This window comes from Mobula birostris, chromosome 24 (genome assembly GCF_030028105.1).
Source record: "Mobula birostris isolate sMobBir1 chromosome 24, sMobBir1.hap1, whole genome shotgun sequence".
In the NCBI taxonomy this organism is placed as follows: domain Eukaryota; kingdom Metazoa; phylum Chordata; class Chondrichthyes; order Myliobatiformes; family Myliobatidae; genus Mobula; species Mobula birostris.
The window spans coordinates 7,934,856-7,950,255 of NC_092393.1; the positions used below are offsets into that span (position 1 = coordinate 7,934,856).

The following is a 15,400-nucleotide window of genomic DNA, read 5'->3' on the forward strand; positions in this document are numbered from 1 at the left end:
AACTAGAACAGGCTGTTTTTTTTGGCATCTAGTATTAGGCATGTGAATGAAACGGAGCCAACTGTGTATAGTTAGGACTGCTTCCCAAGGAGATAAATCTGGCATTGGTTTGTTTATCCTTTCAGATGATTTGGATGAGTTTATGTAGCCTTTGTTGATGACATCCATCCTCTGCATTAAGATGCCAGTGGTAGGTGGAGCAAGTCCCTGAAGCAGGGCGGGGATCATTGCTGCTTTGATGTGCTTTGGAACAGATTTGAGGCCGTGGTCTTCTGAAGGCCATGTCAGCACTCTGAAGGTGATGGGGAATCTCATCATTGGTTTTCACTGAGTGGGAAGTGGGGCTTGTTGGCTGAGGGCCTTTATTTTGTAAAGGTCAGCGTAAAGCCCGTCCGAGGGCCTTTATTTTGTAAAGGTCAGTGTAAAACCCATCTCTTTGCTTTGAGGAACCAGTTGAAAGTAACTTGGAGCTCATCCTCTGAACGTGTACATTTCAAATGTCATTGTTGTACTGCAACTCAACTGTTGAGGTTGAGGTGTTCTGAAATGGAGAGGATGTAGGTTGAACAGTTTCTCATTGGTTCTGAGAATTAACTGCATTCCTGCAGGAAATGCATTAAAGGTGAGATGCAGCAATGAATAAGTGCCAGGACAGTGATGCGGCCTTTAGTGACACGTCCTCACTGAGATTAGCTCTGTCAGTTAGCATCATCACTTGCATGCTGTAGTAAAACAAGCAAAAAATGGGGACAAATTTTTGCTGACTGCTGAGTTTCAGGATCTTGCTCCAGTCCCATGCGGGTGATGAAGTTAAAGGCTGAGGTTGTAACAAAGGTCTTGTTTAGCGGTTGATACTATTGCTTCTAAATGGACAGAATCCATACTAATATTTAGGGAGCTGTTCTTTGTTCATGGGAGGAGATGGTTGAGGAGAAGGACTTTCACCATGGCAGACACATGAAGACCACAGTAGATATCAAAGCCATACTTATCTCCTTCCTTGAAGGTGATCATGATTTCTGTGTTAGTAGGTTTGGATATGGCCCAAGTGTGGAGGGAGGGAGAGGGAGAGAGGGAGGGGGGAGAGAGAGAGAGACTGACTGACTGACTGAAGTGGGTCGATAGTTCACAGACTTTAATGTGAACAGGATTTTAAAAGAAAAGAACACAATAAACTCTAGAAGGCCAAACAGAGCCATTAACTAAAACTCTCAAACAAAAAACTAGATGCCAGTACCATGGCTGAAAGGAATCTCTAAATATAAAATGAATACCACTAGTCTTTAGCGGCAGTCGACTCGAGAGTCCACTTTCTTAGCAAGGCCAAATGCAAGGAGGCAGCATAACGTTGCTGTACTTTGCTCAAATCTCAACAAGTGCTACAACGAAAGGAAGGGAGTTAAATACAGCTATAATGAAATAATAAGCTAACGTGCATATTCACGAGCGCAGTTTCCAAATCTGTTGTGCTGCCGAATCTGTGGTTGTGACGGGAGACCCTTCCTGAGGCGCCACAGGAAGTCCCGGATGAGCAACTTGCCCAAGATGTCCCTCACTGGGATCTAAGAATGTTCTTTGGGACCATACCCATCCCTATCCACAAGGTACAGGACCTTACCACTTACCTGCGAGATGCCAGGAGGTGCTGCACAGCATACCAAGCGGGAAACATCTACCAAGTGGGGAGGAGGGGGAGGTGGGGAGACTGGGGCCAGGGGAGAGGTAGTAACCGGCCTGAGCTGGGAAACATAGAATACTGGGTGACCTTCAGTGGTGTTGGTAGATGCAATCTATACGAGACCTTGTGGACATCTTTTTCCACTACAAATGGTCCTACATAGAGTAGAGCCAATTTCCTGCTCTCGACTTTCAGGGGAGGACCCCTGAATGCCCCCTCTCCTGGCCTGAAAGGCCTTACCTGTCAACGGAACTGATCCGTGTACCAGGAATGTTGTCTCTGGGCACGCAGCAGAGAAGCCCTGGCTCGTCTCCAGGTGCACTTGTAACACTGGATCAGCAGGAACTCCTACATCGATCTCCTGGTCAGGGAAGAGCAGTGGCTGGAATCCTCTCTGGCAGTTAAAGGGGAACTTACCCATGGAGGATAACTGGAGGTTATTGTGGGCGATCTTTGCCCAAACCAATTGGGAGCTCCAGGACGTGTGGTTGGAAGAGGCAAGGCAGCAGAGGATCGTTTCCATCTCCTGGTTCACTCTCTCCACTTGGCCATTGGAAACCAGACGAGAGGCTGACTGTGGCTCTTACAAGAGAGCAGAAAGCCTTCCAAAAAAGGTAAGTAAACTGTGGTCCACGATCAGACACTATGTCTTGAGAGAAGCCATGGAGCCTAAACAAATGTTGAACCATGAGTGTGGCAGTCTTATGAGCCGATGGGAGCTTAGCGAGTGCAATGAAGTGGGCAGCCTTAGAAAATCGATCCACGATGACCAAAATGGTAGTATTTCCATTAGATAGGGGCAGACCAGTGATGAAATCTGCTGAGGGGTGGGACCAGGGGCGGTGGGGTACAGGCGACCCTCAGGACGCTGTCATGACGTTCTGTTCTGAATGCAGGTGGGATAGGTGTGCACACCCTGGGACATAGATGGTTACCAAAATTGTTTCTTTGTAAACGCTTGGGTCCATTGAATTTCCGGATGTCCAGCCAGACGTGAGGAGTGACAGCATTCCAACACTTTGGAACGCACCGCAGCAGACACAAGCAGCCAGTTGGGAGGTCCACCATCAGGGCCTGGGTCTAACTGTTGGGCGGCCCTCACCTCCACCTCTATTCCCCAGATCACTGGAGCAGCGATACATGAGTGAGGAAGGATGGGCTCTGGATCAACATTGTGCTCAGATCCGTTGAATTGCGAGGAGAGTGTCAGTCTTGGTATTCTGGCTGCCAGGATGATAGGTGAGGATGAAATTAAGCCAGATTAATCAGATCATCCAGACTATCCTGCTGATCGTGGACAGTGATCTATTGCTGGACTCCAGCGTTTGGTCCATGATGGAAGGCAGTGATGAGAGATCTCTCATTCTATCCTGTATCTACTGCCAGTGTGCGGAATTTAACTGCAGAGGCTTTCATCGCGCCTCTGCCTTGGTGCAAGTCCACGAGTCAGTGGGCAGCCTCCTGATCACATACTGGAAGGTCAAAAAGCCTTCTTAACTCTGCCACAAAATGCCTGAATGACTGGGCTGTGGGAATCATTTCTGTCATAAAGCATTGAACAGGCCAATTGGAAGTCCATCTAGAAGATTAACCATGTACACCAATTTTCATGCATCAACACCGAAACGACCAGGCTGGGCTTGGATTGTCAGCTCACATTGGGTAATAAAATTTCGGCAAGAACCGAGATCAGTAGTGGAGTCAGTTCCGGACTGGGAGTGGGAGTGGGAGCGGGAGTGGCAGAGGTTGTCAGGGCAGCAGAAAGGGAGGATATGCGAGATGCTGGGAGTGGGGCTGAGGCAACCAAAGGCTGCTGAATTGCGTTGGCAAGATCACGAATTGCTGTCAGCTGATCCAGGCTCTCTGCAGTGAGTTTCGAGGACGGTGGCGGTGAGAGTAGAAATTGCAGACACCTGACTTCACTTGTCTCCGGTGAGCTGCTGAGCAGTTGCTGTGAGAGATGATACCTGTTCCTCTTGGTGAAACTGAGCTTGTTGGCACAAAATTATCTGCCTCATTGCTTCAGTAACTTCATCCAGAATAGATTCAATTGCCTGCAGCTTAACCCCTACCTGATCAGAGAATATCAGGGCCAAGATCAGCTGCCCTCACACTGCTGGGTCCATCTTTGTGTCGTCGAGACTTGCTGTCAGTACGTTCAGATGTGGCCCAAGCGCACAAAGTGCACTGGAGCGAGTCGATAGTTCCAGCCTTTAATACAAACAGTTCTTTAAGGGGAGAAAAAAAACAATAAACGCTAGGCCAAACAGGGCCATTAACTAAAACTCTCAAGTGGAAATCCTTGATGCCAACACCACAGATGAAAGAAATTTCTAAATATAAAGCGAATACCGCTAGTCTTCAGTGTCAGATAGTCCACTTTCTCAGGCAAGGCCGAATGCAAGCAGGCAGCGTAATGTTGCTGTGGTTTGCTCAAGTGTCGACAAGCGATACAACAAAAAGAAATGTTAAATACTACCATAATTAAATAATAATTAGCTGGCATGTGCATATCTACGAATCAAATTGCTGAATCTGCTGCTCAGCCAAATCTGTGGTTGTGACAAACTGTGTCCCCAACATATCTTTTTTTCCCAGATGTGGATAATGAAATTCTGGATTTGTAGCTGAAGTTCCTTACCATTGACTTCAGCAAGGAAACAATCTGCTCCCAAGGCATAAGGCTTTTTCAGCTGCTTGTCAATCAGGAATGACAACAAGGCCAGACTGAACAGGTTGCTCTGGAAAGGAATCGAGGGCAACTTGGCATCTGAGAAAGCGTTTGATATTCTTTCCAGTTGGAGCTCGTGGCATCCCTGTTTTTGATGTTCACCCATCTGCTCCTGCTTCTCAGTGGAATGGAATCTTTGGCTCCATGTTTGGGATGGCACAAACTGGAGGTGTTTAGCCCGTAGGTGGCCTTGAAGGCACTCTTTATACCCACCATCTACTCTTTAGTTTGTGGCTTTTCTACTGGACTTTATCCTTCAGGTGCCCATTGAGCTGTTTCTTTTAGCTTGGGACATGGTCACCAGTGTGTGTACATTAACATCCATGCAACAGAATCTCGTTTGCAGTTGCATTTAAAATACTACTTTCATGCCTGCCTGAGAGAGTGGAGGGGTGCAGATTAATGTCCAACCTTTGCATATGGGAGTGAACTTCCACAGAAAAAATAATGTGTCAGTCATTGTAAGGTCAGATCTACTGCCCGTATTGCAAAATACTGGCAACACACACAAAATGCTGGAGGAACTCAGCAGGCCAGGCAGCATCTGTAGAAAGAAGTACAGTTGATGTTTCGGGCCGAGACCCTTCAAAGGACTGGACAAAAAAAGATGAGGAATAGAGTTAAAAGGTGGGGGTGGGGGTGAAGAAGGGAGAAACACAAGGTGATTGGTGGAACCGGGAGGGGGAGGGGTGAAATAAAGAGCTGGGAAGTTGATTGGTGGAAGAGGCTGAAGAAAGGGAGTCTGATAGGAGAGGATAGAAGGCCATGGAAGAAAGAAAAGGGGGAGGAGCGCCTGAGGGAGGTGATGGACGGGTAGAGAGATAAGGTGAGAAAGGGAAAAGAGGTTGGAGAATGGTGAAGAAGGGATGGTGGGGGGGGGGGACATTACCAGAAGTTCAAGAAATTGATGTTCATACCATCAGGTTAGAGGCCACCCAAATGGAATACAAGGTGTTGTTCCTCCAACCTAAGTGTGGCCTCATCACAACAGTGGAGGAGGCCATGGATGGACATACCGGAATGGGAAGTGGAATTAAAATGGGTGGCCACTGGGAGGTCCCGTTTGTTCTGGTGGATGGAGCATAGATTCTTGGCGAAGCTGTCTCCCAATCTATGTTGGTCTGACCAATATACAGGAGGCCACACCAAGAGCACCAAACACAGTATATGACCCTAACAGACTCACAGATGAAGTGTCTCCTCACTTGCAAGGGCTGTTTAGGGCCCTGAATGGTAGTGAGGGAAGAGGTGTAGTAGCACTTGTTCCGCTTGCAAGGAGAAGTGCCAGGAGGGAGATCAGTGGGGAGGGAGAAATGGATAAGGGAGTCGCGTAGGGAGCGATCCCAATGGAAAGCAGAAAGTGAGGGGAGGGAAAGATGTGCTTGGTGATGGGATCCCACTGGAGAAATATGTACTGGATGCAAAGACTGGTGGGGTGTTAGGTGAGGACAAGAGGAACCCTATCCCTGGTAAGGTGGTGGGAGGGTGGGGTAAGAGCAGGTGTGTGTGAAATGGAGGAGATGTGGTTGAGGGCAGTGTTGATGGTGGAGGAAGGAAAGCCCCTTTCTTTGAAGGAGGAGGACATCTTTCTGAGAGCAGGCGCGCAGAGATGGGGGAATTGAGAGAAAGGGATGGCGTTTTTAGAAGTAACAGGGTGGGAAGAGGTATAGAAGAAGTAGCTGTGAGTGTCCGAGGGTTTATAATAGACATCAGTAGGTAAGCTGTCTCCAGAGATGGAGAAAGGGGAGGGAGGTGCCGGAAATGGACCAGTTAAGTTTGAGGACGGTGGAAATTGGAGGCAAAGTGGGTGAAGTTGATGAGTTCAGCATGGCTGCAGGAAGTGGCACCAATGCAGTCATTGTTGTAGCATAGGAAACGTGCGGATGGCCACCAGGGCAGGCTTGGAACACAGACTGCTCCACGAAGCCGACAAACAGGCACCATAGCTGGGGCCCATGCGAGTGCCCATGGCTACCTCTTGTTTTTTTGAAGGAAGTGGGAGGAACCAAAGGAAAAATTATTGAGAGTGAGGACAAGTGGAGGAGAGAGGTGGAGGAGGGGAACTGGTTGGGTCTGGTGTCCAGAAAGAAACGGAGAGCTTTGAGGCCTTCCTGGTGGGGGATGGAGGTGTACTGGGACTGGACATCCATAGTAAAAGTAAGATGATGGGGGCCTGGGAACCTGAAATCATTGAAAAGATCAAGAGCGTGTGAGGTGTCACGGGTGTAGGTGGGAAGGGACTAAACCAGGGGGGATAAAACAGAGTCGAGGTATGCAGCTAAGAGTTCTGTTGGGCAGGAACAAGCTGAAACAATGGGTCTACCTGGACATGTAGGTTTGTTAATCTTGGTAGGAGATAGAAATGGGAGTTACGGGGTGAGGGAACTGAGGTTGGTGTCAGTGGATGGGAAATCGCCAGACTAATAAGTTTGATGACGGTGTGGGAGACAATGGCCTGGTGCTTCTTAGTGGGGTCCTGTTCAAGGGATAAGTAAGACCAGGTGTCTGAGAGTTGTCACTGTGCCTCAGCAGGGTAGAGATTAGTTCACCAAACTACTATATCACCTCCCTTACCTGCGGGTTTGGTGGTGAGATTAGGACCCAAGAGCTGGTGGTGGGACCTGAGAGAGACAGGATTGCAGAGTGGTGGTGAGGGAAGAGGAGACAGAGTTTCAAGCAGCAGCGTGTGAACACCTGGCCTGGAGGTCGAGGCTGGAGTCAAAGTTGGAGGTTGTGCTGTCAGCACTTTGGAAATGTCCAAGGCCATTGGAACCTGCATTGATGGCAGTGGAGTCCGGGTTTTGAATCTGCTCTGGATCGTTAGAGTGGTTGATTGTGATTTGGAGACTGCAGGACGGCGGTGTTCTGTGGTCTGTAGACAGCCGATCTTCCGATCGTTGCAGGACGTGAGAAAGTCAACCAGTGATTGAAAGCATGGAAATGGGTGATCTTCCCATCTTCTTGTTTGCAAAATACTTCATCGCCTGATGCACCCTAGGGAGAGCACACTGAGAATAGGGTAGGGGCAGCTCCCTTATTTCGGGCTGTTGGTCAGCTTTCAGTGTTTTTCAGGGAGCCCGTTCTGTCTGCAGATAGTCTCCTGTGCTCGTCACTTATCACTACCTTATTTCAAATTGGGCTGATTCATCTCTTGTCCTCTCATTACCTCCACTTGAGTTGAATACTCTCCTCATTCCTCCAGAACTCCTTCACTCCAGAAATTCCACGGCCTTTCCTGGAATCCTGGAGCACACCAATTGCTTATTCCGCTAGTTCTGAACGTTTGCTCACATGAGCAATGAGACTCATTGTAGTGGAGTGTTTGGCTGATATCAGAAAGCTGAGGGTTTTGCTCTTGAAAAGACAGAGGCACTAAACTTGGGTTACAGAAGTGCCTTTCTGCTAGGGGTGTAACTTTATGGAGATGTTAAACTGGGGTCCTTTTTGTTCCGTCATGTGAACTTAAAGATCTCATGATTGTACAATATTTGAAGAAGGAAGTTTTCCCTGGGATCCTGTGCAATGCTTATCCCTCGTAAACTCACCAAGAGTAGATTAATTGGATGTTTATTTCATCAGTGTTTGTGTGTTAACTGGATGCCAGTTTTGACCACAATGTGCTTCAGCAGGCGTTCAAAGGCTGAGTACAGGATACAGACAAACTGGGTGATGCTGACTCACATTACCTGTTGCTTAATCACCAGGCCCCCAGGAGCTGCGTCGTTTTTCCCGCATCTTTACTTCACAGCTAAAGCGAGGTGTGTCTGAGAAGCACATCTGGCTCTCGGTCTGGGACCGTCTGCCACGGAGTCACTTCACTCGAGTCCAGCGAGTCACCTGTTGCACTCTCCTCATATACTTGTTCTTTACCGTGGGGGCGGCGTGGTATGGAGCTGTCGGAATCAAAAGCAAGAGGTTGGTACCCGGTCAATATTCCTTCAGTGGCCCATGATCCAGGTCAATGAGTTGTTGTACGGGTCAAGGATTCGGCTTCCTGTGATCTGCTTTCTGATGTGTGGATACATTATCCTGTGTTGACCCCTCTTGAGTGTCATGTCCAGAACTTTACCTTGCTGTTGGCTCAGTGGAACAGGGCAGGAACAAAACCAACTGCTGCAGAAAACCCTTACCCATTCCCCGACAGTGGAAAACAATCAAATTTGTTGTTAATGTTGAGAAACATGCCTAACAGATTTTGTCTTGTGAACAGCCTCCCAGTGGCATACCTGGCTGCTGTCACAGGTGAGACGGTGGCAGTTGGCATTGTCCTGGCTGGCGTGGTGTTCCCAGTCCACCTCCTCTTCACCTTCCTCTTCAGAAGAACACGTAGCAAGGTGAGGTTGGTGTTATATATCTGCTGTCTGAGACTATGGGTGGAAGCAGTTAGTTCCCATTGTTACCAGTGTTTCTTTAACACAATACTTATCTCATCACAAACAAATGTCTGCTTTTTGTTTCATATTCTCCTCACTTTTCTGTTAGCTCAGAGGTTGTGAACTAAGACACTGAATTTTGCATGCCTTCCTTCATGTTGGGATTGATGCTCCATGGTATTTGAGTTGGTCTATAATGTCGGGGTTTGTATTGTGTGGTGTTAGGCTTGGCCTTACTCCCGTGATACAGAGGGAGTAGGCAGGCTGATCTACTAATAAATCATAGAACAGTACAGCATAGAAACAGGCCCTCTGGCCCATGATGTTGTGCCAAAACAATTAATTTAGCACTCAAATGGCCAACTATATTAATTTTTTATGTCTACTCGATGTCCATATCCTCTATTTTCCTCATATTCATGTGCCAATCTAAATGTCTTTTCAAAATCCCTGATGTATCTGCCTCTATTCCCCAGACAGTACATTCCAAGTACCCAATACTCTCTGTTTATAAAATCCCTACCCCTCACTTCTCCTTCAAAATGACCCCTTCTCATTTAAGTGCGTGTCCCCTGGTATTGGACATTTCAACCCTGAGAAAAAGATACTCGCTGTCTGCAAACAAGAGAAAATCTGCGGATGCTGGAAATCCGAGCAACACACACACACAAAATGCTGGAGGAACTCAGCAGGCCAGGCAGCAACTATGGAGAAAACTAAAGTTGATGTCTCAGTCTGAAACATGGACTGTATTTTTTGCCATAGATGCTGCCTGCCCTGCTGAGTTCCTTCAGCATTTCGAGTATATTACTCCGTCTATCTATGCCTCTCATAATCTTGTAAACCTATCAGATCTCCCATCAGCCTCCACCTCTCCAGAGAAAACAAACCAACTTCGACCAACCTCTCGTTATAGCACGTCCTCTAATACAGGCAACATCCTGGAGAATCTGTTCTGCACCCTCTCCATAGCCTCAACACCTTTCCTATGATGTGGTGACCAGAACTGTATACAGTACTTCAGATGTGGCCTAACTAGAGCTTTATAAAGCTGCAACATAACTTCCTGACTTATGAACTCTAAAGCCTGTTGTGCATATTGTAACTGAACTCAGTTTTGTTCCTCTGTTTCCAGCAGTGATAGTGAAAGGTACCAGGAATAATGACCTGTTCAGTCATTGTGACTCCAGCCTACATGCCCAGGGCCAGAGATGGACTTTGGCACATCGCAGTCAGTAATGCTCAGTCATAGTTTAAGGCATCTGTACTGTTTGATGCCAGGTGATTTTCCTCATTTTAAACAGTACTCATGGTCTTTGCCAACCTTGTTCCACTTTGGCCGCAACTAGAAGAGAAACTGGACATTTCCAACATTAGCCAGCATGTTAGGTTTTGTGTGGCACTTGGGGCAATACAGGCTATTGGGACCTGGACAAAACTGGAGGTGGTTTCTTTCTGCATATACCCAAATCACTGGGGGATGCTGGTCTGGCAATGACCAGGATATATCGACAGGTCACTGCAACCAGAAAGGTGATTTCAGTCAAGAGAAGAGTTTAAACCTGTATTCCCCCCTCACCTGGCTCGTATGGAGACTTGGCTCGTATGGAGACTTGGCTCATTGCCAGCCCCGCTAAAGGCTGTGGGACTCAGTGGTGAGAAGACCACCTTTCATAAACAATCGGCATCTACGCTCAGTATGACCTGGGGTCCAACCAGACAGGAACATTGCGATTTTCCGATTAAAGAAACCTCGATTTGAGCGAATGCTGCTTAAATACTGCCTGTACACAATTGTCGGTCGGCAAGAAATAACAAGCTGTGCTCTGAATAAAATTATTGTAAAAAAGTGTATTTATAAATTTCAGCTTTATTGAACAGTTAGTAGTAAAAAGAAAAGGGGAAAAAAATGAAAGGGCCTATTATAGTAAACCAGTCTAAATGTGCACATTGTTGGAGCTCGTCTTGAAGCTGTCTTTTTACTCGTGCTCTGGACCCACCGTCTGCGTGAAAACACGCACCACATTCCAAACTTCGCCAGAAGTCCATCTCGAACCAACAGGCTCTCTCCCTGGAGTACTGGCTCTTCCTCCTTGGAGCCATTCATCCGCACAAAGCACTTCATGCATCAGGGATGCTCCTTCCCGTGACATCCTCGGCCACCTTTCGTCCTTCCCTCTCTGCAGCTCCCGCCAAAAAGACCACAAACCCCACCAGTGTCCATCACAAATCTCTCTCTGTCTAATTTTCTCTAGAACCTTCTCCCAATTCCACCATCCTGATTGGCTGATACAACATTCCTAAGTTGAACATCATAACCCCTTATCTTCAGCCGAAACCCAAGCATGCTATCAGCAGGGCACACTGCTTCTACAGCAAACTACTCAATGAAATACCCTACAGCATTAGTAGTAACAATCTTAACCAGGGCATTACACTTGATTCTCATTGGACTTGAAACTTTTACAATCATTATTCAGCAAATGAACATCCCCATCTACCTCGCCACAGTTGTGTCATGCTAGCAATCCCTAGGTTCAAAAATATTTATCTGCTACTCATGGTATCACAACTCAGTTATTGAAGAATGTAGCTTCCAATGATGATATTGTCACTCTATCTCAGGTCACCATGGATAACCTTGAACCCTCCACCAAAGAGACGCAGTCCGTGGAAATGGATGTGTACTTGGACCACTCTGAGCTTGGCAGCTCATCCTTCCTGTCCATCCCCAGGGGAAAAGACTCCATTCTGGATGGAAGCTCGGCCAGTTGTGTAAGTGTGAAGTTGCTGTGGCTAAGATGGTCCATGAAGAGAAACTCACATGAGAAACAACAGGTATCTTGTGCTGAGTTACAGACTGGTTAATGAACTATTGGAATCTCCTCAGTGACTCTTTCTCTTTGTGTCTGGACAGGAATCCCTTAGCAGTGAACAGGTGGAACCTAGTTTTGGATTTGCTCCGAAGCTGATCAATGAGAGGTGCAGATGCTTCACTTTCTTCAAAGACCACCTCATGATAGAGTAGGTGCTTTGCTTTTGACACCAACTTAAAGCCCCAGAGCCGACCCATTCTGAGCTGAGTCAGCACTTGAGAAAACTACAGTCCTGGTCTAAGGAGTGGCAGTCTAGTAGTCCCTGCATTAGATGGCTAAGGAGTTATTTCTGAGCATATACTGGCTGAGGATATTGCACTGGCAGTGTGGGTGAGTAATTGAATCACACTTGGGTCTCATCTCATGCATGAGAGACAGTCACAGTAAGTTGATCATAGGTGTTGAGTCCAATGTGAGTCAGCAAAGATGTTTTACTTTGGAAAAAATGGCTTATGGCTACAGTATATGACAAAATAGAACAACATTTATCAGTTTGTCATAGCTGTCCTGCTCCAGTTCTCTGCAGAACAGTATACCTTTCCTTTAGTTAGATTCCTTGGGACGAGATTGAATATCATTCTTTGGACCAATCTATGCATCCATTTGAGACAAATGGGGTAAAAACTTCTTAAAGTCTTTAAGCAATAAGTTTCTTGTGAGATGATCTTGGAGTCTTGACTGATTTTAATGGGATAACACTAAACCATCTATTAACCAATATTTGTCCAACTGCTATAGTTAGTCCAAGGTCTAACTGCTCTGTGGTTTGAGCTGAGAGATGTTAGAGCAAGTGTCTGGTTGTACTGCTGCTGTGGTTCAAGAAGGTGACTCATTCCCACTCTTCCAAGGACATTTGGGCTGGGTGATAAATGTTGTCTATAATCAGATTTTTGAAAATGAATAAATTAAAAAAATTATATCACATCAAACTGCTAGAGGAACTCAGCAGGTTGAGCAGCACCCATGGAAAGGAATAAAAGGTCAATGTTTTGAGCTGAGTCCCTTCCTCAGGTCTGCCTTCCCAGCTATTCATTTCCGTAGCTGCTACCTGACCTGCTGAATTCCTCCAGCATTTTGTGTTGTGTGTGTTACTTTGGATTTCCAGCATCTGCAGAATCTCTCGTGTAAATAAAATACATACCCTAAGCTTGAAGAAGATGCTGTAAACACCATTTAGATTTAAGTGGGTTATATCCCTCCTTAAAACTGGGAACTAGCTGTCCGCTGTTGACTGTGTGAACTGTAGGCATGGTAGTGTAGTGGTTAGCACAATGCTTTACTGTGCCAGTGACATGGGCTCAATTCCCACTACATACCCCACCCCTGTGGCTGCATAGGTTTCCTCTGGGAGCTCCGGTTTTTTCCCACAGCCCAAAGATGTACCAGTTGATAGATTAATTGGTCATTGCAGATTGCAGGGTTAAAATTGGGGGGATTGCTGGGCGATGTGGTTCAAAGGGCTGGAAGGGCCTGTTCTCTGCTGTATCTCAACAAATAAATAAGTAATATTGCTGCTTCTTTAAGTGTTGTGCTCTCTCTCCCCCTTCAAACCTGTAGCCTGGTGAACAGTTGGCCATCATATGACTGTCTTTTCAATCTGCCCGACCTATTGAACCATGACCCGTTGTTAAGTCAGAGCAAAATTTTGAAGCGGAAGAAACCTTTGCAGAAACAGAGGGTTAATCCCTGTTCATCCTCGGATGAGGATCCACTCTCCTTTTCCATCTCGGACTCCTATGACAGCAGGACTTTCAAGGACAGTCACCTTATGGCATCAGGTAAGAAGAAGAGAAAGTAATCTTCTTCAATAATTGGGAGTAGCTTCATTGGTGGATGGCACATAGTGACTCAGGTGTGCAGAAGGAACATTGGAGATGACATTGATCATTCATTCATCAACAGTACGTGGAGGCCAGCACTCAAACCAGCAAAGCAAAGGAGATTGAATGGCAACTTATAGAAGTATTTAAAGTAATGAGGAGTATCAGGAAGGTGGTTGATAAACATTTTCTCCTTTAGGCAATCTGAAACCTGGGAGCATAGGATTAAGGTGAGAGGAGAAAGATTTAAAAAGGATCTGGCAGACAACATTTTTATGTAGAAGGTGGTGAGTTTATGGATCGAGCTGACAGAGGAAGTGGTGAGGCAGGTACGATGGTATCATTAATGAACGATTTTGGAAGGTACATGGAGGGGCAGGGCTAAGAGCAGGGGTCCGAACCTGGGGTCTACAGACCACTTGGTTAATGGTAGGGATTCATGCCATTAAAAAAGATGGGGAATCTCTAATTTAGAGGGATTTGAGCTGATTACATGAAATTAGGGATAGCTTGTTGGACACCGTGGTTGGCATGGGCAGGTTGGGCCGAAGGGCCTGTATCTGTACTGTATTACTCTGAGAACAAACCTCGGCATTAACATCCCACTCACCCAATCCACCTGTAGTAAAATCAGTAGCCAAAGGACCTGTATCTGTAGTGTGTTACTCTGAGAACGGACTTTGACATCAACATCCCACACACCCAATCCACCTGTAGTAAAATCAGTATCTGAAGGGCCTGTATCTGTAGTGTTTCACTCTGAGAACAGACCTCGACATTAACATCCCACTCACCCAATCCACCTGTAGTAAAATCAGTAGCTTCCACATCAGCCTCATAACATATAACATCCTCAGAACTGGAGTGTATCTTTGATCCTGAGGGACTGCCTGAGGAAAAGGAGCCCTTAGCTTTGGATTTCCATCAGTAAACCTTCCTGTATCTTGTTCCTCCATTAATATGTTCTTTTAAATCATCCCATTTCTGGTCTCCTGCTCTACAGCTTACTCCTTTGGTTTGGACTGAAAACACAATAGATCTTATGCCACATTAAGACTGCTATAAAATTTATGCTGTTGTCATATACCTCTTATGATAGAGAATTTTTTCCAGTAGTACCTTCACTTCCCAAAATACCAGTGAAGGTCCCATTCGTAGGAATGCCACTTCTTCTGAGATCCTAGGCACAATCAGCACCTGGAGCATAGACCATATGGCACATACATGGGGCACGTGGGGCAAAGACCATATGTCACATACATGGAGTATAGACCATATGGCACATACATGGGGCACGTGGAGCATAGACCACATGTCACATGGGGCACGTGGAGCACAGACCACATGTCACATACATGGGGCACGTGGAACACAGACCACATGTCACATACATGGGGCGCGTGGCACATGGACCATATGTCACATACATGGGGCACGTGGCATATAGACCATATGTCACATACATGGGGCATGTGGAGCACAGACCATATGTCACATACATGGGGCACGTGGAGCACAGACCATATGTCACATACATGGGGCACGTGGAGCACAGACCATATGTCACATACATGGGGCACGTGGAGCATAGACCACATGTCACATACATGGGGCACGAGGCACATGGACCATATGTCACATACATGGGGCACGTGGCACATGGACCATATGTCATACATGGGGCACGTGGAGCATAGACCATATGTCACATGGGGCACGTGGAGCATAGATCATATGTCACATACATGGGGTACGTGGAGCATAGACCATATGGCACATACATGGGCAAAGACCATATGTCACATACATGGGGCACGTGGAGCACAGACCATATGTCACATACATGGGGCACATGGAGCATAGACCACATGTCACATGGGGCACGTGGAGCATAGACCACATGTCACATACATGGGGCACGT

At 46.6% G+C, this 15,400-nt stretch overlaps 1 protein-coding gene across 1 annotated transcript in view; it reads left to right on the forward strand.

Annotated features, from left to right (window-relative positions):
* Positions 1-15,400, forward strand: part of pkd1b (polycystic kidney disease 1b) — a 185,371-nt gene that overhangs the window by 115,372 nt on the left and 54,599 nt on the right. Inside the window, 4 exon segments of the mRNA XM_072242758.1 lie at positions 8,114-8,324; positions 8,620-8,743; positions 11,408-11,557; positions 11,700-11,806. Coding sequence (XP_072098859.1) covers positions 8,114-8,324; positions 8,620-8,743; positions 11,408-11,557; positions 11,700-11,806 — 592 coding nt within the window.